At 43.1% G+C, this 22,654-nt stretch overlaps 1 protein-coding gene across 6 annotated transcripts in view; it reads left to right on the forward strand.

The window, feature by feature from the left end:
- ODF2 (outer dense fiber of sperm tails 2) overlaps window positions 1-22,293 on the forward strand; it is a 30,499-nt gene extending 8,206 nt beyond the window's left edge. For 3 of the 6 annotated variants that reach the window (XM_030535994.1, XM_030535996.1, XM_030535997.1), the window contains exons 5-20: window positions 356-522; window positions 1,441-1,570; window positions 2,256-2,387; window positions 5,797-5,871; window positions 6,088-6,159; window positions 7,149-7,265; window positions 9,166-9,351; window positions 10,350-10,459; window positions 11,480-11,615; window positions 12,875-12,985; window positions 13,572-13,676; window positions 15,650-15,808; window positions 16,645-16,745; window positions 17,785-17,947; window positions 18,331-18,456; window positions 19,328-20,950. In XM_030535994.1, coding sequence (XP_030391854.1) covers window positions 356-522; window positions 1,441-1,570; window positions 2,256-2,387; window positions 5,797-5,871; window positions 6,088-6,159; window positions 7,149-7,265; window positions 9,166-9,351; window positions 10,350-10,459; window positions 11,480-11,615; window positions 12,875-12,985; window positions 13,572-13,676; window positions 15,650-15,808; window positions 16,645-16,745; window positions 17,785-17,947; window positions 18,331-18,456; window positions 19,328-19,501 — 2,064 coding nt within the window. In that variant the 3' untranslated portion in view covers window positions 19,502-20,950. The other 3 variants (XM_030535995.1, XM_030535999.1, XM_030535998.1) reach the window with 3 other exon arrangements.
- Window positions 22,294-22,654: the final 361 nt, after the last annotated feature.

The following is a 22,654-nucleotide window of genomic DNA, read 5'->3' on the forward strand; positions in this document are numbered from 1 at the left end:
GCCCCGCTGATCAACTCCTCCCTTCCAGTGCCTTCTGCACACTGTGGAACAGCTGTTCCCCAGCATGCAGGAGGCACTGGGAGAGAGGGGGAGGAGCTGGAAAGAGGCAGGAAAGACGTGGAGTGGGGACTGGGGCTGAGCGGGGCAGCTTGGGGGGCTGCAAAAAAATTGAAATAAAAATGGGAGTCCTTGGGTTGCTCAAGTCTGAGAATGCTGATATAGTGTTCTTCATGTACTGTGCTGTTGACCAGCTGCTGCATTTCAGTGGTGGGGGAACTGAACCATCTGTAACACCATAAAAGCACCATGATTTGTGTAAAGCTCTAGATTCATAAAAATAAGATGTCCTCCTTAGGCCAAGATACAGAAGCGGGAGGAACAACAGCAAATGGCAAAGCGTCTCCTCGAGGAGCAGAAGGATGAGCTAGATGAAGTCACACAGGAGCTGGTGGAGACAGAACATGAGAATACCTTGCTCCGACGTAACATTGAGCGCATAAAGGAGGAGAAAGATCTTACTTTGTAAAGAACTTATCGTTTAACTCCTATGTGTACATGTACTGTAGTGATGTTTAAAGAGCATGTCTCTCTCTTATAAAAACATTAACAAATGTAATTCTGGTTTGCTCCCAGGACTGTAGGGCTGAGTGGCACTGCAGAATTGGCATTCTCCTTCCTTATATCTACTTCCTCCCTAATGGTGCAGTGAAACCCTCTTTCCTCAGCGTGACATTATTTTTTCCTGGGGATCTCATTGTGGTAGTAGAAAAAAATTCCATCTCACCTTTCTGAGGCAATTATTTAGAAGCAAGTAATGTTTTAGCTCATTCTGTTAGTCATTTTCACCGAGTGGGGAAATAGTCAAACATTCATGTTTGATTGTGAGCCATCATCTCCCCTCTTTCCCCCACATCACACACACTAAAGTTTATCTGGGAAATAAATCTCTGAACCTTTCAGAAGAGCTTTATGAATAATTTTTAAAGCTTGGGAAGGGCTTTAAGCCCTTTATGAAGGGTTTCTTTGAGTTCTAGTTGTCTGTGTTCTCTCCAGTTTTTTAAGAATGGCCAGCTTCATGTTCAGCTGATACCATTTTGGAGGCTTATTTCTGGTGTGATATAGGTTATTAGGATTGTTGATATCCAGGATAAAAAGTGTTGGGGTTTAGTATTTGGTGAGGGAGGTTGCTCTGAGATAACCTCAAAATTGGCAAACGCAGGAGGATTGGTAGGGTCTGATCCCCACCAAAACCCACTTCGAAGACTGAAAAATGGTAAATTTCTAGTATTTGTGGTGTATTGTTCGGTTTGGGAGGTTTTGTCAGTTAACCTCTAATCAGAAACTGTAAATACAATGCTTCCTCTAAGGGTGACGTTACCAGTGCAGCCTGGTTATGGCATATGACTATCCATTCTTCTGATAGCTGTATTCTTCTTGCAGAATGCAGAAGAGGCACTTGCAGCATGAGAAAGAGTGTTTGATGTCCAAGTTAGTTGAGGCGGAGATGGATGGAGCTGCAGCAGCCAAACAGATTCATGCACTGAAGGATACGATTGGGAGACTCAAAAATGTAAGTGATGGCATAGTTCACTGTATCATTTGCTGTACTGTCACATTGCTGTTCCAAGGTCTATCACAGAATTACTGATTCAGAGGTCGTCAAGGAAAAGTGGAGAGGTTTCTAGTGCTTAAAGTGCTTGATTGGCCTTTGGGCGCAGAGGGTACTGAAATCCAGATCAAGTAAAATCTGAAGTCGTTTTGAATTTACAAATGAGAATGTATCAGCCAGCATCTTCACATCCTACTGCCCTTTGTAGATGTGACACTGATGATCAAGTTATTTTGTTATGCTGTGTTTTGTATTGTATACATCGCTCTCACCAGACTCTAGATCAGGGGTAGGCAACCTATGGCATGGGTGCTGAAGGTGGCACGCAAGCTGGTTTTCAGTGACACTCGCATTGCCCAGGTCCTGGCCACTGGTCCGGGGGGGCTCTACATTTAATTTTAATTTTAAATGAAGCTTCTTAAACATTTTAAAAACCTTATTTACTTTACATACAACAATCGTTTAGTTATATATTATAGACTTATAGAAGTAGGCCTTCTAAAAATGTTAAAATGTATTACTGGCATGCGAAACCTTAAATTAGAGTGAATAAATGAAGACTCTGCACACCACTTCTGAAAGGTTGCCGACCCCTGCTCTAGATATTGAACTGCAGACAAATATGACCATGTCTTTCTTTCTTTAGGAGAAACACATGACCAGCTCAGACGTTAATACGCTGACAAGGCAAAAAGAGTTGCTGCTACAGAAATTAAGCACTTTTGAAGAAACCAATAGGACACTCCGGGATCTACTTAAAGAACAGCACAACCGGGAGGTGAGCAGTGCTGCATGTTTAACTTTCCCTGATCTACAAGAGACAGCATGGTCTAGTGGACTGAGACCAGAACTTGGTGTCAGAACTCCTGAGCTCTAATCCCAGCTCTGCAACTGACTTGCTATGTGATCATGGACAAATGCTTCACCTCCCTCTACCTTGATTCTTTTTATTGTAATACAGATCTTACCCCTCCCTCTTGGGGCTCAGATAAAGTTTGAACATGTAATGTGAAGATGTTAAGAGCTCTGAGTGCTAGGCAAACTGCAGGAGCGATAATACTGCGATGTAATTACTATTCCTACTGCAGCTTATAGACTCATAGACTCCAGGACTGGAAGGGACCTCGAGAGGTTATCGAGTCCAGTCCCCTGCCCTCATGGCAGGACCAAATACTGTCTAGACCATCCCTAATAGACATTTATCTAACCTACTCTTAAATATCTCCAGAGATGGAGATTCCACAACCTCCCTAGGCAATCTATTCCAGTGTTTAACTACCCTGACAGTTAGGAACTTTTTCCTAATGTCCAACCTAAATCTCCCTTGCTGCAGTTTAAGCCCATTGCTTCTTGTTCTATCATTGGAGGCTAAGATGAACAAGTTTTCTCCCTCCTCCTGATGACACCCTTTTAGATACCTGAAAGCTGCTATCATGTCCCCTCTCAGTCTTCTCTTTTCCAAACTAAACAAACCCAATTCCTTCAGCCTTCCTTCATAGGTCATGTTCTCAAGACCTTTAATCATTCTCGTTGCTCTTCTCTGGACCCTCTCCAATTTCTCCACATCTTTCTTGAAATGCGGTGCCCAGAACTGGACACAATACTCTGCGCTGGTCAGGCCTCAGCTGGAGTAAAGTGGAAGAATGACTTCTCGTGTCTTGTTTACAACACACCTGTTAATGCATCCCAGAATCACGTTTGCTTTTTTTGCAACAGTATCACACTGTTGACTCATATTAAGCTTGTGGTCTACTATGACCCCTAGATCTCTTTCTGCAATACTCCTTCCTAGACAGTCTCTTCCCATTCTGTATGTGTGAAACTGATTGTTCCTTCCTAAGTGGAGCACTTTGCATTTATCTTTATTGAACGTCATCCTGTTTACCTCAGACCATTTCTCCAATTTGTCCAGATCATTTTGAATTTTGACCCTGTCCTCCAAAGCAGTTGCAATCCCTCCCAGTTTGGTATCGTCCGCAAACTTAATAAATGTACTTTCTATGCCAACATCTAAATCGTTGATGAAGATATTGAACAGAACCGGTCCCAAACAGACCCCTGCGGAACCCCACTTGTCATACCTTTCCAGCAGGATTGGGAGCCATTAACAACTACTCTCTGAGTACGGTTATCCAGCCAGTTATGCACCCACCTTATAGTAGCCCCATCTAAATTGTACTTTCCTAGTTTATCTATAAGAATATCATGCGAGACTGTATCAAATGCCTTACTAAAGTCTAGGTATATCACATCCACCGCTTCTCCCTTATCCACAAGGCTCGTTATCCTATCAAAGAACGCTATCAGATTCGTTTGACACGATTTGTTCTTTACAAATCCATGCTGGCTATTCCCTATCACCTTACCACCTTCCAAGTGTTTGCAGATGATTTCTTTGATTACCTGCTCCATTATCTTCCCTGGCACAGAAGTTAAACTAACTGGTCTGTAGTTTCCTGGGTTGTTTTTATTTCCCTTTTAATAGATGGGCACTATATTTGCCCCCTTCCGGTCTTCTGGAATCTCCCCCGTCTCCCATGATTTCCCAAAGATAATAGCTAGAGGCTCAGATACCTCTTCTATTAACTCCTTGAGTATTCTAGGATGCATTTCATCAGGCCCTGGTGACTTGCAGGAATCTAACTTTTCTAAGTGATTTTTTACTTGCTCTTTCCTTATTTTCTCTTCTAAACCTACCCTCTTCCTGTAAGCATTCACTATACTAGACATTCCTTCAGACTTCTCAGTGAAGACCGAAACAAAGAAGTCATTAAGCATCTCTGCCATTTCCAAGTCTCCCGTTACTGTTTCCCCCTCTTCATTGAGCAGTGGGCCTACCCTGTCCTTGGTCTTCCTCTTGCTTCTAATGTATTGATAAAAAGTCTTCTTGTTTCCCTTTATTCCCATAGCTAGTTTGAGTTCATTTTGTGCCTTTGCCGTTCTAATCTTGCCTCTGCATTCCTGTGTTGTTTGCCTATATTCATCCTTTGTAATCTGACCTAGTTTCCATTTTTTATATGACGCCTTTTTATTTTGTAGGTCACGCAAGATCTCATGGTTAAGCCAAGGTGGTCTTTTGCCACATTTTCTATCTTTCCTAACCATCGGAATAACTTGCTTTTGGGCCCTTAATAGTGTCCCTTTGAAAAACTGCCAACTTTCCTCAGTTGTTTTACCCCTCAGTCTTGATTCCCATGGGACCTTACCTATTAGCTCTCTGAGCTTACCAAAATCCGCCTTCCTGAAATCCATTGTCTCTATTCTGCTGTACTCCCTTCTACCCTTCCTTAGAATTGCAAATTCTATGATTTCATGATCACTTTCACCCAAGCTTCCTTCTACTTTCAAATTCTCAACAAGTTCCTCCCTATTTGTTAAAATCAAGTCTAGAACAGCTTCCCCCCAGTAGCTTTTTCAACTTTCTGAAATAAAAAGTTGTCTGCAATGCAGTCCAGGAACTTATTGGATAGTCTGTGCCCCGTGGTGTTATTTTCCCAACATATATCTGGATAGTTGAAGTCCCCCATCACCACCAAATCTTGGGCTTTGGATGATTTTGTTAGTTGTTTGAAAAAAGCCTCATCCGCCTCTTCCACCTGATTAGGTGGCCTGTTGTAGACTCCCAGCACGACATCACCCGTGTTTTTTACCCTTTTAGCCTAACCCAGAGACTCTCAACACTTCCGTCTCCTGTGTCCATCTCCACCTCAGTCCAAGTGTGTACATTTTTAATATATAAGGCAACACCTCCTCCCTTTTTCCCCTGAATGTGTTGAACGTGTGCTCCTTTGGTCAAAGGCAGGTCAGTGGCAAAGTACTTCCTCAGCCACCCATGATTCTAGTAAAAGAACCATCAAAGGTTTGTGTTTGCCCAAAGTGGGATAAGTTTGCAAGATCTTAGTTTGCTGTGGTGCATTTTAGTATCCCCTTTGACTCGGTTAAAGGAGATAGGAGTGAGGAAGGGTTTCTGGGATGGGAGTTCTGAGGGGAAGAAGGTTGAAAATGAAATTTGTTGGCAGGGTTGACACCTTTTAATCTTATCTGAGAACTGCTGCTTGAATGCCGGTGTAGATAGATAACTTTCTCAGGTCCATCTTAAATTGAAAGGCATGTTTTCTTGGAGTTAGAACATGGAGGGTGGCTTTGGAAAAAGCTTAATGAACTCTTGTTTGTTCATTCTCTTGTAGAAAGATGCACAGAAATTGATGGAGCAGCAGGGGTTGCTGCTAAAAAGGCTGTCTGACTCGGATGCAGAGAAAGCGGTAATGCAAGGGCAAAAGCATGCTTTCAGTACATGGGAAAAGATGAGATTTACGGTTTATTCTTTAAAGCATGGGTGACCAATAATGATATACATTGCAGAGGTGCCATTGAGCCTGATGGGGAAAGCTACGTTGGCCTTTTTTTAACAGCCCCTTTTTTCCACTGCTAGCAACAAAGTCTCTTTTTTGCTTAGGATCAGGGTGTTTGTCTTCCAGAATCTGAAAATGAGGCTACAGGAGAAAGAGAAGGAGGTGGAAGAGCTCATCAGTCAAATACAGACAGAAAAGGTAGTTTCCCTTTTCTATTACAACCTCTTTTTGAACACACACGAACCTTCAAAACTGTAACAAGGGTCTGGAATTTGAGACAGCTATTCTGAATTAAGGCATTGCAGGTCCTGCTTTCTCATGTGAATTGGCAGATACCTATCTAATCCCCACATGGAATTGCTGATTTATTGATAATGTCCATCACAAAGACTTCAGGCAACAAATGTCACCTCAGGGCCGGCTATTCCTAAGGTGTTGCCAAAACTGCTATTGCACACTTTGCTTGGGAGGGTGCTTGGAGGCAGAGCCAGGTTAGGTGCCTTGCTGCAGCAAGTCCTGATGGGTGATGTCCTTTTGCTGGGAGCCTTCAGTTGCCCATGGCCTCAGGTTCTAATGTGCCCTGCCTCTCCTTGGTCCTAAGTTCCTAGGAAGCAGATGACAACAGTGGCCAGGGTGGAGTGTATTTTGGCTCAGAGAAAATCCTTGAAGACTGGTCAGCCAGGGTGATTGTGGGGTCTAGACTCTATGCCAGTTTAGAAAGAGGGGGATCCTGTCCTGGTCCACTCAGATGGAGAGAGGCATCTCTGAGTGTGCTTCAGGGAGGTGGGGAGGAGGACAGGGCTTGTGGTAGTGGAATAGGGAATATACCATTCATCAACACCGTAATCCAGAATACTTGTTTTTGGGGTATTTAGAATTACTATAGTTTTCTGTAAACATTTTGTTCTCGTAACTCTCTGGACAAAACTGCTGGATTCCGGCAAGCCATGGCTCTCCCCTCAGAGCTTACACACACTAGCTCACCTGGGCAAATTTGACTGACATGTCTTGTCTCCCTGCTCCCATGGCTAAGAAAATGAGTCTCTGAGAGTGCTCTTTCTGGCAGTTCCTGTTATGGCTGCTGGTGTTTGTTGAAGCAAAGGCCTGAACTGTTGCATGGTGTGAAATGTCCCATCTGCTTCGATGCCTGGGAAAACCACACTTAGTCCTGTTTGTTTCATATTTAGGATCAAGCGAAGACAGCATGCGAACTCTCCAAATCCATGGAAGCTGTGAGGGGTCATTTACAGGCTCAGCTGCGAAATAAAGAAGCTGAAAATAACCGTCTGGCTATTCAGATCCGGGTATGTTTTTGGTATTCACCAGACTAGTCAAACTGATCAGCTGAATGCACTGAAGAAGAGAGTGGCAGTCACTTACTGTTCCATGCCATGCCCATCCAATAATGAAATGCATAAGCTGGCATCGCTTATGCCATTGCTGTACATTTTTGTCTAATTTTGATTGAGAACTAAAAGTCTTTTCACTTGTATGAAGTGAAATCATATACTTTAAGGGTTAATTGTGTCTCAAGTAATTACTGTTACGTTAGATTTCCCCTCAAATTAGTTATGTTAAAGAGATGGTTTCTGCTGAACCACATATCAGGAGGGCTGGGAAACTATTTAACTTATCTGGAAAAAGGCAACTCCTGCCATGGATCTCTTTATCTGATTGCAAAGAAGTGTGTGTTTCACCGTATCACTTGTGATGCCTATGATCATGGGTATGGAACGACTTCCATATGAAGAGAGACTACAAATATTAGGGCTGGTCAGCTTAGAAAAGAGACAATGAAGGAGGAATATGACAGAGGCATATAAAATCATGAATAATGTGGAAAAAGTTAATAGAGAAGTGTTGTTGTTATCCTTTCACACAATACAAAAATCAGGGGTCACCCAATTTAAAGTCAGCCATTTAATACAAACAAGAGGAAGTACTTTTTTATACAAATGCACAGTTTGCCTGTGGAACTCATGGTTGTGATGGCCAAAACTATAACTGGGTTAAAAAAGATGGCCAGGGATGCAATCCCATGCTTGTAGTGACCCTAAACCTCTTGACTGCCAGAAGCTGGGAGAGAATTGGGGTGGAGCACCTCAACCACTCTGTCCTGTATGCTCACCCTGAAGCTCTGGTACTGCCCACTGTCAGACAAGATACTGCTCTAGATGGACCATAGTCTGAATCAGTATGGCAGTTCTTAGGTACTGAGATGAAGAACATTGCTTTGGGTTATCTTTATGAAAGCTATGTGTTAACCATCTCTGTAATTTTAAGAAAAAGGCTATATGCAGGTATGTTCTTCTATACAATCAATTATCAAGGCAGATGCATTTCAACTGAAAAGAGAGATTCATATGTGGAACAAAAGGTTGCTTGGTCTGTATCTACCTTGGAAAGCACTCAGGAAAGATGACTTCATTGCTGAGCAGAAGTATGCCACACACAGTGGAAAGAAAAGAATCTTTCCTTACATATAGCAATAAATATTGGGCCACATTTGGACCTAGTGTAAGGATGTGTAGCTTTTAGGTCACTGGAATTGCACTTGCTTAAACTAGGTTTGCATTTGGCTCAGTGTATTTAAATTTAATAGAGTTCAGAGCTCACCTTGTTTGGTTCTGACGTAATATTAACCTTTAAATTCTGTACTAAGACTAGAAATATTGGAAATGACTGCTATTTGATTCGTCTTGAGACACAATTCCTGAGCTGATTACCAAGAGGTATTACCCTTATTAACTGGTCTTAGGACAAGAGAATGAGACTGTGAAGGTTCCTCTCTTAGCATATGCTAACACTGAGTAAAAAGGTTAAAATATCTATCATCGCTTATAAATTGCACTAAGAGGAACCAGTTGCTGCCTTGGGAGTGAAATGTGGCAGCTGTGTTTATCAGCACACAGCAACACTACATGCTACTTTTAAGACTGGAAGTTTGGCATCTCAGCCTGCCTTTGCCACTGCAAGAATGGTTTTCAAGATGATTTTGTATCTCATCCCATGAATTAAGTGGACAGTGCTACAGTAGGAATGGCAAACTGAACTGACACTATAGTAACTCCAAACTGGACCACATTGATAGATGGCTTATGTCCACCTCTCTTCTAGGCTGCTGGAAGATGAGTTGCCCCTCTTGACTGAAGATAAAGCATTTCACATAGAATGTGTTTTCTTTTTTTTCCTTTTCCTTTCCAGAATCTGGAGCGCAGTGGGGCTCAGCATAAGGGGGAGGTGGAACATATCATGGAACAGCTAAAAGAGCTGAAGCAGAAGGGGGAGCGTGATAAGGAGGCCCTGAAGAAAGCCATACGTGCACAGAAAGAGCGGGCAGAGCGCAGTGAGGAATATGCAGAGCAGCTGAACGTCCAGCTAGCAGAAAAGGTAGTTGGTCCTAGGGAGGAGGGAAAGAGAATCCTTTAGAGTCTCTGTCTGTGTGTCTGCATATCCTTGACTTTTGATACCAGCCCCGGGAGGGAGAGAGCTACTTTATCTAATGAGGTTATTTTTTGTACTGGGGCCTCAGCCCATTTGCACCTTGTTTAAAACAAAGCCTTTTTTTTTTTTCCTCAGCTGTCACGGTTCACTGCTCCTTGCTTTGAACAAGAGCATGAGATGATTTATATCATGTGATAAACTAGCAGATCTGATCTTGTACCTTTAGAGCCTGCAGAGGGAAGAGAGAAACGGAAAAAAGGTTGCAGGGCCTTGCCTTGCTTTTGTACTTGCATGCTGGTTCAGTATTGAGCTGCTTTCAGAGTTATGCATGGAATTGGTAGTTGACAAATAAAATTTTCATAGTGGCAAAGGGGGGAAAAAGGCTAGGAGTAAAAAATGGGAATTTATTTTGGCAAAGAGGAAATCATTGGGGAAGACAATTAGCAGAGAATATAAATAAATAAGACACCTAGATTTGCCTTTGGAGAAAAGGGATTGGAGGATATAGCAAAAGCAGAAAGGTTGTGACTAGGACAAACCAGAAAAGCTCAGACATTTTAGACCACTTGTCCCCTCCCTGCTTTTCAGTAACTTGTGTTCTTTTGGGGTCATCTCCTGTGTTCAAGGCCAGTACAGATTCTTAGCTATGCTTTGCATTCCTAACTACTGCATTTGTTGCCTTCAAAGAGGAGCTGCTCCTCTCTCTGCCAGTATGGCTGTGAGCTGACAGCATCATTGGAAAATGTTATTTGGCAAGGATATGGAGTGATAAAAGGAATTAATGTTGTTTTTCAAACCTGACTGCTGTAGAGCAGAAGTACTGTCTCCAGAGTGTTTGGTGCTACCGTGGTGTTTCACTTTGCACATCACTATCGTTCTGTGATTTTTATTTTTTTTTTGTCAGTCTTGACTCTCTCATTCCCCATGTTTCTCTTGTTTGACAGGACAATTACGTTACTGAGGCACTGTCCACTCTGGAGTCCTGGAGGAGCCGCTACAACAAAGTAGTGAAGGACAAGACTGACCTGGAGCTAGAGATTGTTATGCTGAACAGGTAAGAGCTCTGGCATGGGGAGCCAGCATGAATGGAGCTGGGATACTGGTTCAAGAAGGGACTCCTCAAATCTCCAGGTTGGACCATAAGTACTCAATGGAAAGCTAGAGTCAGCGTGGTCTAGTGGTGAGAGGGTCTGAGAGCCAGGAGGTTTGGCTTCTACTCCTGACTCCCACAATGATTTGTTGATCAAGTCACTTATCCCTGTGCCTGCTGCCCATTCTGTAAAATACATACACTTACTTTTCTTTGAAGGATCTCAAAATGGCTTGCAATGAAAGAACTATTTAAATGCATAGTAGTTTCATTAAGGCTGATCTGTTTTTGTGGGGCTTGGGGCAAAAATTGTCTGTATCAACACAGTGCAGTCACCACAGAGAAAACTGAGCATAGGAGCAAGAGGGGGAAGTACCATATTAGCCAGGGTACCAAACCTATGGCCCATGGGCTGTACGTGGCCCACCAGAGCATTTCATAAGGCCTGCAGCCTGCTTCAAAAGAATATACTAATGGCCGATTCATTCACATTTTGTTGTTTACATGATTTTAATTTATACAAGTCTGTTAATAGACAATACTGTGCATAGGTTGTTTCTATCTAAATGCATATGAGACAAGCTGAACTTAAAATTATAAATCAATACAGGTGACTTTAAATCTGATTAAAATATGTAGAATCTGTTTGACGCACACAAGGCTTGAGGTGCTTAGGTTTATGTGGCCCTCCTATGTTCTAAGGATGGGCACCACTGCATTAGCCTATACAACTCAGATATGATATATATCAATGCCACTCCAATGAAATGCCAGCAGCCCAGTAACATCTGGTTGCCTGTTTTCCCAAAGGGAATGGAGCAGCAGAGGAAACCAGAGTGAAGTTTGTAGTGTGTGCATGCATGAGCTGTGGAGGGAAAAGGGGAAATAAAGGAAGGATGTTTTGTTCCTGAAGCTGAATTTCAAAGAACAAGAGACTTTTTTCTCTTTGTCATTTAATGGTTAATTTCACCTCCTGCGTGGCAGCCGTATTACAGACTTGTTGGAGCAACAGACCTCCATGGAGGACAAAATGCGGGAAGACAGAGATGCTCTGGTGGATAAACTGCACCGGCAGGCCACAGAGAGCACATCTTTCAAAATGGAGAATGAAAGGCTGAAGGTCAGTCGAATATCCAGGCTTTTGGTAGTTGAAATGTTAGCATAAGGGAGAAGTTGTAGTGAGCAGCTGCTGCCCCTGTAAGTGCAGAGACACATTATCTCCTTTAAGCCCATTTGATGTCAAATCAAGTTGCATTGGTAACCTTAGTGTAGTTGGATTGACTGTATTTTCAGTCCTGTGTTCCATTGTTTGACTTGGGTGAGAGAGGCTGAAATTTGTGAAGAAAGGAACATATAAGGTTTGTTACGGGAGGGGAAGAATAGGCTTTTTCTACCCTCTGATTCAGTATGTGGGATTGGAGACATGCTTACCTGCCTGGTCTTCTGGATTATATATTGTGTCATCCAATTATACATCTGGACAGGGAATAAAAAACATATCTATAGGGAGAACCACAGCCTCCAAAACAGAACGATGCCTGATATCCTCTCCAGACACCTACCAAACCATCTGGACCCTGATCCAGTGGACACAACTCATTTAAAAGTGTTTGGAACATGATGGAACAACTCTCATGCAGATGTAAGGCCATGTTGTATGCTGGCATGCATTGGTGAAGCTCCATTTAGCCTTCCAAGGGGAGTAGTGGGGGCAAAAGACATATCTAGCTTTAAGACTAAGCTTGATAAGTTTATGGAGGGGGATGGTATGATGGGATAGCCTAATTTTGGCAATTAATTTAGCAATTGATCTTTGATTATTAGCAGGTAAGTATGCCCAGTGGTCTGTGATGAGATGTTAGATGGGTTGGGATCTGAGTTACTATAGAGAATTCTTTCCTGGGTGCTGGCTGGTGAGTGTTGCCCACATGCTCAGGGTTTAACTGATCGTCATATTTGGGGTCGGGAAGGAATTTTTCTCCAGGGCAGATTGGCAGAGGCCCTGGAGGTTTTTTGTCTTCCTCTGCAGCATGGGGCACGGGTCACTTGCTGGAGGATTCTCTGCAGCTTGAGGTCTTCAAACCATAATTTGAGGACTTCAATAACTCAGACATAGGTTAGAGGTTTGTTATAGAAGTGAATGGGTGAGATTCTGTGGCCTGCATTGTGCAGGAGGTCAGACTAGATGATCATAATGGTCCCTTCTGACCTTAAAGTCTATGAGTCCATTGAAGTCAATAGGACTCTGCCAGTTACACGAGCAGAGAATTTTACCCTTAGTTTGCACAGCCCCTGCTCTAACTTAGTTTAACGTACATGGGGACAACTTAGCCTGTTCCAAGCACTGCCTCTTGAATAGAAGATGTCTTCTCCATTCAGGCTACCATGGTGCCAGTGGAGGAGAAGCTGAACCAAGCTCAGATGGAAGTGCAGCAGCTCAAGGCATCTCTCAGGAACTATGAAGGGCTGATTGAAACCTACAAGTCTCAGGTATTTTATTCAACCCTCCTTTTTCCTTCCCTCCTCACACAAATTTGTTTTCTTCCTTTGCTGTTGTGGTTTATTCTCTCATGCCTTAATTCTGTTTGCCAGCTATCAGATGTTGCCTTGTTCCATCTGTCATCTTGCTTTTCTGGTTTTCATGGCTTAATAAACCAAATCTATTTATGCAAAAGCTTTTATAGGTTATTCTATTCAAATGGCAGCCTGTAGGCTGCCACCTGCTATATTCTGGACTGTGGAAAACTTGCTTCACTCTGCACTCCCTGATCACCCATTCTGTTAGCAGAAGCTGAGTGCATGTGTAGAGATCTTGCTAAAAGACCTGGGTTTAGGGGTGGTAATAGGGAGGAAAGGCACAAAGAAGCAAAGGGGAAAATCTTCGGAGGACAGCATAAGAAGGGTGAGAAGGCTATAAAAAGTACAAAGGTGGAAAAGCTCCAGAACTTGGGATGGGGGTGTCCAGAGGTTCACAAGAATCCTGCTACTGGATCTCAACATTTGTAATTGTGTTAGTGTGTAGCAATCTGATTGAAAACCCTAACATAAGTCGTGTGCCAATTCTTTCTGTGCCCAGGTGTTGAGAACCCGAATGGAAGCCGATGAGGTGACTGTGAAACTCGAGCTTTGTGACAAAGAGAATAAGACGCTAAAAGATGAAATGAACAAGGAGATTGAGTTGGTAATTATTCCTCTAAGAAATCCTGGACCTTTAAATTGATACATGGCAGCCACTCAGGGCTGCACTCTCTTGGCATAGTGGAAAACAAATGTGCTTGGACTCTGAGGGAAATAAAAGATGTCCTCCAGACAGGTTTGTCTTTTCCCCCAGCTCAGCTCAAGGGAGAATGGAAGTGAAAACTAGTATTTATTTTGCCAAGTGCATTGAATTTTCAGAATGTCCCATGAGAGGCCTTGTCAAATACATAGTGTCCTTTTGAGGTAGTGCCTTCACTGGGGAGAGGGTTGCTCAGTGTCACTGATTCTGAATTGTGCATCCTGTCTTTCAGTGGTTGTCATGGAACAGTTGTTCTTGAGAATACTATATACATTAATAAAAGTCAAGTCAGGATTTGTAGCCATTCGCACCCTGTGAGAATCCCAGAATCTACGTGAATGTGTCTTGGAATAGAGGAAGGAATCTGCATTACAATGAGCAGTTCCATTACTGGCCAGGCATCTGACATGCCCTTTGTGACAGGCTGGATCACAGAAACCCCTTGGGAATTGCCAACAGATGTGCCAAGACTATTTCTGCCCCTGCTTTCCCTGCCAGCCTGGATCTCCAGCACCCTGTCTTGTTGAGCCAGACAAGCCAGTCTGCTCCAGCACAGACCCAACGTCTGAACCACATGCCCTAAAGCTGCAGACTTAACTGAAAGCAACTTACAGAAGTGTTCCTGTCTTTAACACTCAAATGTCCAACTCACAATGGGGTCCAAACCCCAAATAAACTCATTTTTACCCTATATAAAGCTTATACAGGGTAAACTTATAAATTGTTTGCGCTCTGTAACACTGATAGAGAGAGATGCACAGTGATTTTATTAAGTACAGAAAGTAGGAGTTAAGTGATTCCAAGTAGTAACAGACAGAACAAAGTGAATTACCAAGTAAAATAAAATAGAACATGCAAGTCTAAGCCTAATACAGTAATTCAGTTGAGTTCAGATGAAATCTCACCCTGAGAGATGTTTCAATAAGTCTGTTTCACAGACTGGACGCCTTCCTAGTCTGGGCACAGTCCTTTCCCCTGGTACAGGCCTTGTTCGAGCTCAGGTGGTAGCTAGGGGATTCTTCACGATGGCTCTCTTTGTTCTGTTCCACCCATTTATATATCTTTTGCATAAGGTGGGAATCCTCTCTGGGTTCCCATCCCCTCCTTCTCAGTGGAAAAGCACCAGGTTAAAGATGGATTCCAGTTCAAGTGACATGATCACATGTCACTGTAAGACTTCATTACCCACTTGCCAGCACAGACGTATGCAGGGAGACTTGCAAGTAAAACAGAGCCATCTGCAGACAATTGTCCTGGTTAATGGGAGCAAAGAATCCTGTGGCACCTTATAGACTAACAGACTATATACCCTCCCACCAACAGCACAAGAAGAACTCCACATGGACTCCTCCTGAGGGTCGAAATAAATTTTTACGTCTGTTAGTCTATAAGGTGCCACAGGATTCTTTGCTGCTTTTACAGATCCAGACTAACACGGCTACCCCTCTGATACTGGTTAATGGGGGTCATCAAGATTCCAAACCACCATTAATGGCCCACACTTTGCATAATTACAATAGGCCCTCAGAGTTATATTTCATATTTCTAGTTTCAGATACAAGATTGACACATTTATACAAATAGGATGACCAGACTCAGGAGATTATAAGCTTTGTCCTGATACCTTGCAAGAGACCTTTTGCATGAAGCATATTCCAGTTACATTATATTTAAACTCATTAGCATATTGTCATAAAATCATAGAGTGCAATGTCACACCCTTATTGCTGGGAAACAGAGATGCTCTGGTGGACAGATAGCACCAACCTACTAAAAAATCTATTAGCCCAAACTCTTCAAAAATATCTGAAATAAGGTCACATGTTTAATTGTTTTTAACTGACCACTCTGTCCTTCCATTCCTCTCACCCCTGTAGGCTCGGAAGCAGTTCCAGAGACAGCTTGCTGAACTAGAAAAGCTGCCCGAGATCCTGAAGATCACGGAAACAAAGCTGGCAGAATGTCAGGATCAGCTGCAGAGTTATGAAAAGAAGAACATGGACCTTTCTGCTATGATTACAGATCTTCGTCAGCGGGTAAGGGACTGGCAGAAAGGACCCACAGCTGCACTGTCTGCAAGCCGGGGACCAAGATGAGTTTCTAGTCACAGGAAGTTCAGTCTTTGCCTCTGTACTTGTCTCTTTTTGAAATGATTAAAACATCTGCACTGCAAAAATAAAGATGTGTGGCATGTCTTTGTTTAGGGAGCATAGTAACTTAGCTGGTGGCTTTCCTTGCTATTTCAAGGCTTTCTTTCGAACTGCCCAGTTGCAGAATCTTACTGGGTCTTGAAGAGAAGCAGAACGCAGAATGCATGGGATTTCATTCACTTCTGTCACCCAGATCAACTTATTGGCTACCATATCCTCGTGATCATCCGCTCACAGATGTTGCTCTGCTTTTACTTTCTTCCCCTGCCTTCCTGATGCCATGCCAACAGGGGCCTTGAATGATTCTGCAGCCTGTGTGCTTTGCTTTGATAATCCCATGCAAGTCATTAGCTTTCTCAGTATTTCAGGCTCTGAATTCTTGCCAACCTTACTACCACACACAAGCTTCTCCTAATCTGTACGCTTCACTATGCTTGCAGGTGGCTGCTCTACTATCAAGCTCTTATGGCATCTGACCGCTCATATATGGTGTGGAAAAATTCTGTTTCATGATGGGTCTCACCATTACCTGGAGGAACTACACAAATTTGCTCTTTCACATACTATTGCCTCCATTTCCCTCTCCAGGACTTTCCAGAATTGTGAATAGAAGGTGTTATAGCTGTGGGTTTCCTCCTCCCCCAAGAACAGCACCCATTTTAGTTGGCTGGTCTTGGGTTTGTATTGGCCTCCTACGTAAGGTCTATTTTCTGTCATTTTAGATTGAGCTCCAGGGAGACAAAATGGAAATGACAAGAGAGAAGTATCAATCTGCCCAGGAGGAGAACAAGCAGCTGATCTTGAAGCTAGAGGAACTGGAGAGGTTAGAATATATAACTGGCCTGCTCTCCTTGCCAGACTTTTTTTTCCCTTCTCCTCTTCTCACCTTCCTTAGTCCCTTTTTCAAGGCACTAAGGCAGCTGCTGGCTTGCTTGTGTACCTCACCATCTCCCCGAGCCTTTGTAGAGTTAAATCAGAAAGTTAGGTGGTCTGGCCTGCATAAGTTTGGAATGCTTCTGTAGAGAGGATGTAACTTCTTTAGTCAGGAAAACACCTGAGAAGGACTACTCCTTCCCCCATCCCTTTTTTTTTTCCCTCCTCGTGAGCTTTCAAGTACTTCTTGTTCTGGCCAGGTTGGAAATACTCTGAGACTGTCCTTTTCTGTGTCATTCCTGGTCCGTGCTGAAGTTTGGAATTGCCAGAGATGTGAGCATAGGAAAAACGAGATTTACTTGTATGTAGTCAAAGAAGGTTCAGGTTGGCTCTTATTCAGAGTCTGTGCCCATCCTGAGTCTTCAGTCTGGTAGTTTGTGCTAAGTAACCTTAAGAAGAAAAATGTTCATGAAATTTTCTTCTATGTGGGCCACTCTGAAGTCCTCTCAGGCACATTAGAAAAATCAACAAGAACAAAGGGCCTGGTCCCACACCGTTGTCTCTTGAAGGAGCTCCACTGAAGTCAATGAGAGAGGGCAATCTATAACTGTCCACTGTGGAGTTTCTTACACCTTCCTTTGAAGCATCTGATACTGACCACCGTCAAGAGTCAGGATATTGCATTAAATAGGCCACTGGTCTGATCAGGTATGGCTGTTCTTAACTTCCTGTATCTCTGTGCTTCTACACTCCTTCATTGGTGATGCTGTGGTGAGGACAGGTCAGTGAGTATGCTTAGTATGTCCAGGCATCCCCCCCATCTTGAAATTCTTTGGTGTTAGAAGTGGAGTGTGAAAAACTGTGCTTGGCTCAGAGGTCCTGATCTTTGATTTTGTCCCCTGACCAACCAGTGACCTGAGAGAGAGGCATATTGAACCAAATTGTATTTAATGATTAATAAAATCCTTTGTCTTGGTTTCTCAACCCAGGAAACTAGAGACAACGGGTGCACAGAACATAGAGTTCCTTCAAGTCATAGCTAAAAGGGAGGAGTCTATCCATCAATCCCAGCTGCGATTGGAGGAGAAAACCCGTGAGTGTAGCTCCTTGGCTCGGCAGCTGGAGATGGCCATTGAAGATGCTAAAAGACAGGTTAGTAACTCCCTGTCAGAGTAAGAAACTGATCAAATTCAGTGGAACTCCCAAACTGCAGGAGAGCAGATTACCAGCTGACGGAAGGGGATTCCTCTACATTCCATCATTAGCCTTCTAATTTTGCTTCCTCTTGCTGCATTACCTGTAGGAAGCAGAAGCAAAAAATGAAGTTGGTACTTTGTCTCCAGTAGGCACGAAAAATGGAAGGAAAAATGCTAGACTCAAATGCTTCTTGTCTTTGTCAGACTCAAACAAAAATATGTCCAGCCCTCCTCTAGTGCGAAGGGGGAGGAAGTTATTTCCATAGCAGAAGCAAAGCCTTTTGTATGGACAACACTCTTGCCAAAGCAAAAACTTTATTGCCTTGTTCCTACTTGTAGGTGGAACAAACGAGGGACCGAGCAGCATCTAGAGAGAGGGCAGCCCAGTCCAAGATGTTGGAGTTGGAGACCCAGCTGAGCCGGATGAAAACAGAACTAAACCAGCTGCGTCGGAGCAAAGAAGACGTGAGTGTTTTGGAGGGGATGTTTGTTGATTAAACCAGCAGCCTTGAAGCAGCAGTAAGAGTCTGTAATCCCATGTCCTGTCAGTGGGCTGAAGAAATTGTACAGTAACTTTGTGGTGTATCTGTGTCTGCTGTGATGGTGAAACCCAGTAGTGTGCTTAGTGAAGTATAAAGTGTGGCGGATAATGTAGTTTTTGCCCCCAGAAGGCTTGCAATCTATTTCACATCCACAGAGCCTGATTCTCGCCACTTATACTAACAGTTTGAATGGAGATACTCCTAATTTACACTGGTGAGAGGAGAATCAGACCCACCATACTGTTCAGATAAACACTACATCAAAAACCAGGAGAACAGAAGGGGTCCAGACAGTGCAGGTGTTGCTATGTCTAGGGGGGGAGTTATTTTCCTCCCTTTCATCATCTTTGGATGTATATGAGAGGGGCTGAGGAGTGTTGCCCTGCTAGGAGAAAGATTTTGTTCTCCTTGAAGGGGATCTTTACATTTGGTCTCCCATTTTCTTTCCCTGTTTACTTTAGCCCTGGGATTGGAAGAGGGCTGACCTACAGCAGGTGATAACTTCCTGAGTTCTTCCTAGAGAGTGGTTCCATTTTGTTTTATTTTCAAACCATTAGTTAATCAGAATGTTAAGTTCCTGTTCTGATTGGCTGTGTTATCTTGTGTGTTTATATACAAGTTGATGTGTGGGGTTGGGACTGAGTGAAATGAGTGATAGACTTTTTGTGTTATGTGGTGTTTTGTTGCAGTGACACATTGTTCCTAAAATCCCAGAGAATGACAAGAGTAAGGCTTAGCGAGATTAGAATGAAAACTCGCTAGCCTTCAGGCCTGTGTTTTATGTCTTAATGCAGTCAGAGCGTCGATATCAAAGCCGTCTACAGGACTTAAAGGATCGCCTGGAGCAGTCTGAAAGCACCAACCGAAGCATGCAAAACTATGTCCAGTTCCTCAAGTCCTCTTACGCCAATGTCTTTGGAGAAAGTGCCTTAATGAGCTCACCTATCCGTTCCCGATCTCCTCCATGATAATAGTTCCTTCCCTGTCCCTCTGCTATTGAGAGGTACAAAAGGGGGGGCCTGATTTCAAAGCCATATCTTGTCCAGAAAACTGTTTGGGATTTCAGAGTCCATGTAAAGAGAAGTCTTCCTGTCATTCTCATTGTCTGGGTGAGATGGAACTGCAGCGATGTACAACAGAAAAGTGGGATTGTTTTCTATTTGGAGATTGGCATTGCATCATCAGCCATGCCCAAAAACATCTGGGTTGAAATATGTGGGGAATGCTTTCCCTTTCATCTCCTAATCCCCCAGTGGTTACTTCTCTTGTAACTAACCTGGTGGGCTTTTTAATTAATCATATTAGCTATTTTTTATTTTTGTAAGAGTTCCGTCTCTTCCTTTTCGCTCTTCCTACCTTATGTTCTTTTCTCCCATGGCAGAGATCATGTTTGTTTTTAACACTCACATACTGTGGTGATACAGCTGGCCAATGGGGATATTAGGAGAGAGTGCCACCAGTACAAGTGTGAACCCAATAGTGATAACTAACTGACTGGAATCCATGCTGAGAATAGGTTACCTCCTGATAAACCACCCTTTTTTTTTTAAACAATTTTGTACTGGGAAACAATGAAATTGTATCTTCTGAAGGTTTCTCATCTGATTCATGAATACTGTCAAATCCTTTATTATTTCTTGAGTGTGTGGTTGGTGTGTGTTAATGCTTCTAATCTGCATATTTTCTGGATGCCTTTTCCTCCCAACAGCCTGATTCTGCATTCCTTGCACATCCTAGGGTCTGAGTCAAAGCCACTTGAAGTCAATGGAAAGATTCCCATTAATTTCAGTCGGTCTGGAATCAGAACCCCAGTCCGAATACAATGGGAGCTTTGAGTCAGCTGTAGGAAAAAATAAAATAAAAAGACAGACTTGATGCTTGGCTCAGCCCTCAGAGCCAGCCTGCACATACTCCTGTGACGTGAGGTCATCTCTGGAATGTGAAGGAATGTCAAGGTCCTGTGGGCTCTACTGTGCTCTCCAGTAAGCAGCTGTTCTGAAATATAGTAAACTTTCATTTCATTTCAACCCCAGCTGTTTGGCTGGGGGGCTTTTGGTGGTGTATGTGGGTTTTGGTTTTTTTTTCCAATTCTGTTTGAGATGCAGTCGTCAGTGGAATGTTTGATAAGGAATTTCTAAGTTTCTTTTAATCAGTATTTGATAGTTCCATTTTAATGTGTAACTTAAAAAAATCCAAAAGGTGCTATGATAAAATTATTAAATTTCAAAAGTTTAAAATGTTTGTTATTTCTGGGGTTGACACTTCATCTTGTAAATTGCCTCATTGTCTTTCCACTGTCGTTCTCCTCCATCATGCTTCTGGTGTTTTGTAGGAGCTAATGTCTCAAAGGAAATTCATGGATTTTTAAAATTTAATCTTATTTTAAAGATCAAAACTAATACACCTTTCAACCATCAGCACTGGTGCTCAAAATACATACATTTGTTCATGAGACATGGGATAATGCTGCAGTTGTTTGAGGGGAAATGAACCCTTACATAAGGGGAGGAGAAAGCAGTCTTCGCTGATAGTCAAATGTATGATATAATCAAGGAAAATCAGTTCATTTAATCTTTCAGTTTTTTAGCCTCCAGCCTCCAGCACAAAATACCATAGTCCTGTCATTCTGAATCAAGAAGTGTCAAGGTCTCAATTGACCACATATCCTAGACTTTGAATTTTACATTTTGCCAAAGGAAGCAAGGGAAAAGGCCCTCTGTGTCTTGTGATTTTAATAGTGTCCAGTGCTTTTTTCTGCTCTCTTGTGTTGTGGAAAATGAAAATGTTGGCTCCTTCATATGTTCCATGTGTTGCAGCTTCCTTGGTGTTTGTATCATTCTGTCTCTAAAGAGACATACAGAGGCAGCCCTTTTGGCTGAGTTTGCTGACTTCCATAAGCATACAGAACTCTTGTTCTGTACAGCTGAAGTCTTTCATGACTGGCCCCCTCCAGCATTATTTTGAGTGAATCCCAAGTCTATCAGTGTTCTCTCCCATAGGAACACCCAGCTCCACCTTTTATGCAGTTGGGGTGGGATTTCTAAGGGTATGTCTACACTACGAAATTAGGTCAATTTTACAGAGGTCGATTTTTTAGAAATAGATTTTATACAGTCTATTGTGTGCATCCCCACTAAGTGCATTAAGTTGGCGTGGTGTGTCCACAGGACCGAGGCTAGCGTCAACTTTTGGAGCATTGCACTGTGGGTAGCTATCCCACAGTACCGGTTGGGGGTGCCTAGACAAAAATGGGAATGACTCCAGGTCATTCTCTTCTTTAAGTTTCATCTAATGGAGATTCAGTCCTGGCTGGAATATCCTGCCAGTTGGAGGCTTCTGCCTCAGGCTGCTCTCCCAGCCGGCCCCACCTACCCCAGCCTACCCCTTGCTCCCATGGCTCATAAAGCCTGGACAGTAGTAAGGAGCAATTCAACTATAGGCTGAACAATTGCAGAATGGTGGTAGAATGTGCCTTTGGATGTTTAAAAGCTTGCTGGTGCTGTTTGCTGACTAGGCTGTTTGCGATTAGATTAGAAGAGCACAGCAAGGCGTGCTGCACATCACAGAGGTTTTGAAAGCCAGTTTCATACGGGCCAGGCTTTGGTGTGACAGTTGTGTGTGTTTCTCCTTGATGCAAACCCGCCCCCTTTGTTGATTTAATTCCCTGTAAGCCATGTTGTGATTGCCACTACCTCCGTGAGAGCAACGGCAGACTATCGTTCGCGCCTTTTTTTTTCCGCAGACGACATACCGCGGCAAGCATGGAGCCTGCTTAGATCACTGTGGCAGTTATGAGCACTGTAAACACCACGCGCATTATCGTGCAGTATGTGCAGCACCAGAAACTTCAAAAGCAGGTGAGGAGGCAACGGCAGTGCAGTGACGAGAGTGATTAGGACATGGACACAGAGTTCTCTCAAAGCACAGGTTCCTGGCAATTTGGACATCATGGTGGTAATGGGGCAGATTCATGCCATGGAATGCCAATTCTGGGCCTGGGAAACAAGCACAGACTGTTGGGACCCGCATAGTGTTGCAGGTCTGAGATTCCCAGTGGTTGTGAAACTTTCACATGCGTAAGGACACTTTAATGGAGTTTGTGACTGGCTTTCCCCCAACCT

Source organism: Gopherus evgoodei, chromosome 16 (genome assembly GCF_007399415.2).
Source record: "Gopherus evgoodei ecotype Sinaloan lineage chromosome 16, rGopEvg1_v1.p, whole genome shotgun sequence".
Lineage (NCBI taxonomy): Eukaryota > Metazoa > Chordata > Testudines > Testudinidae > Gopherus > Gopherus evgoodei.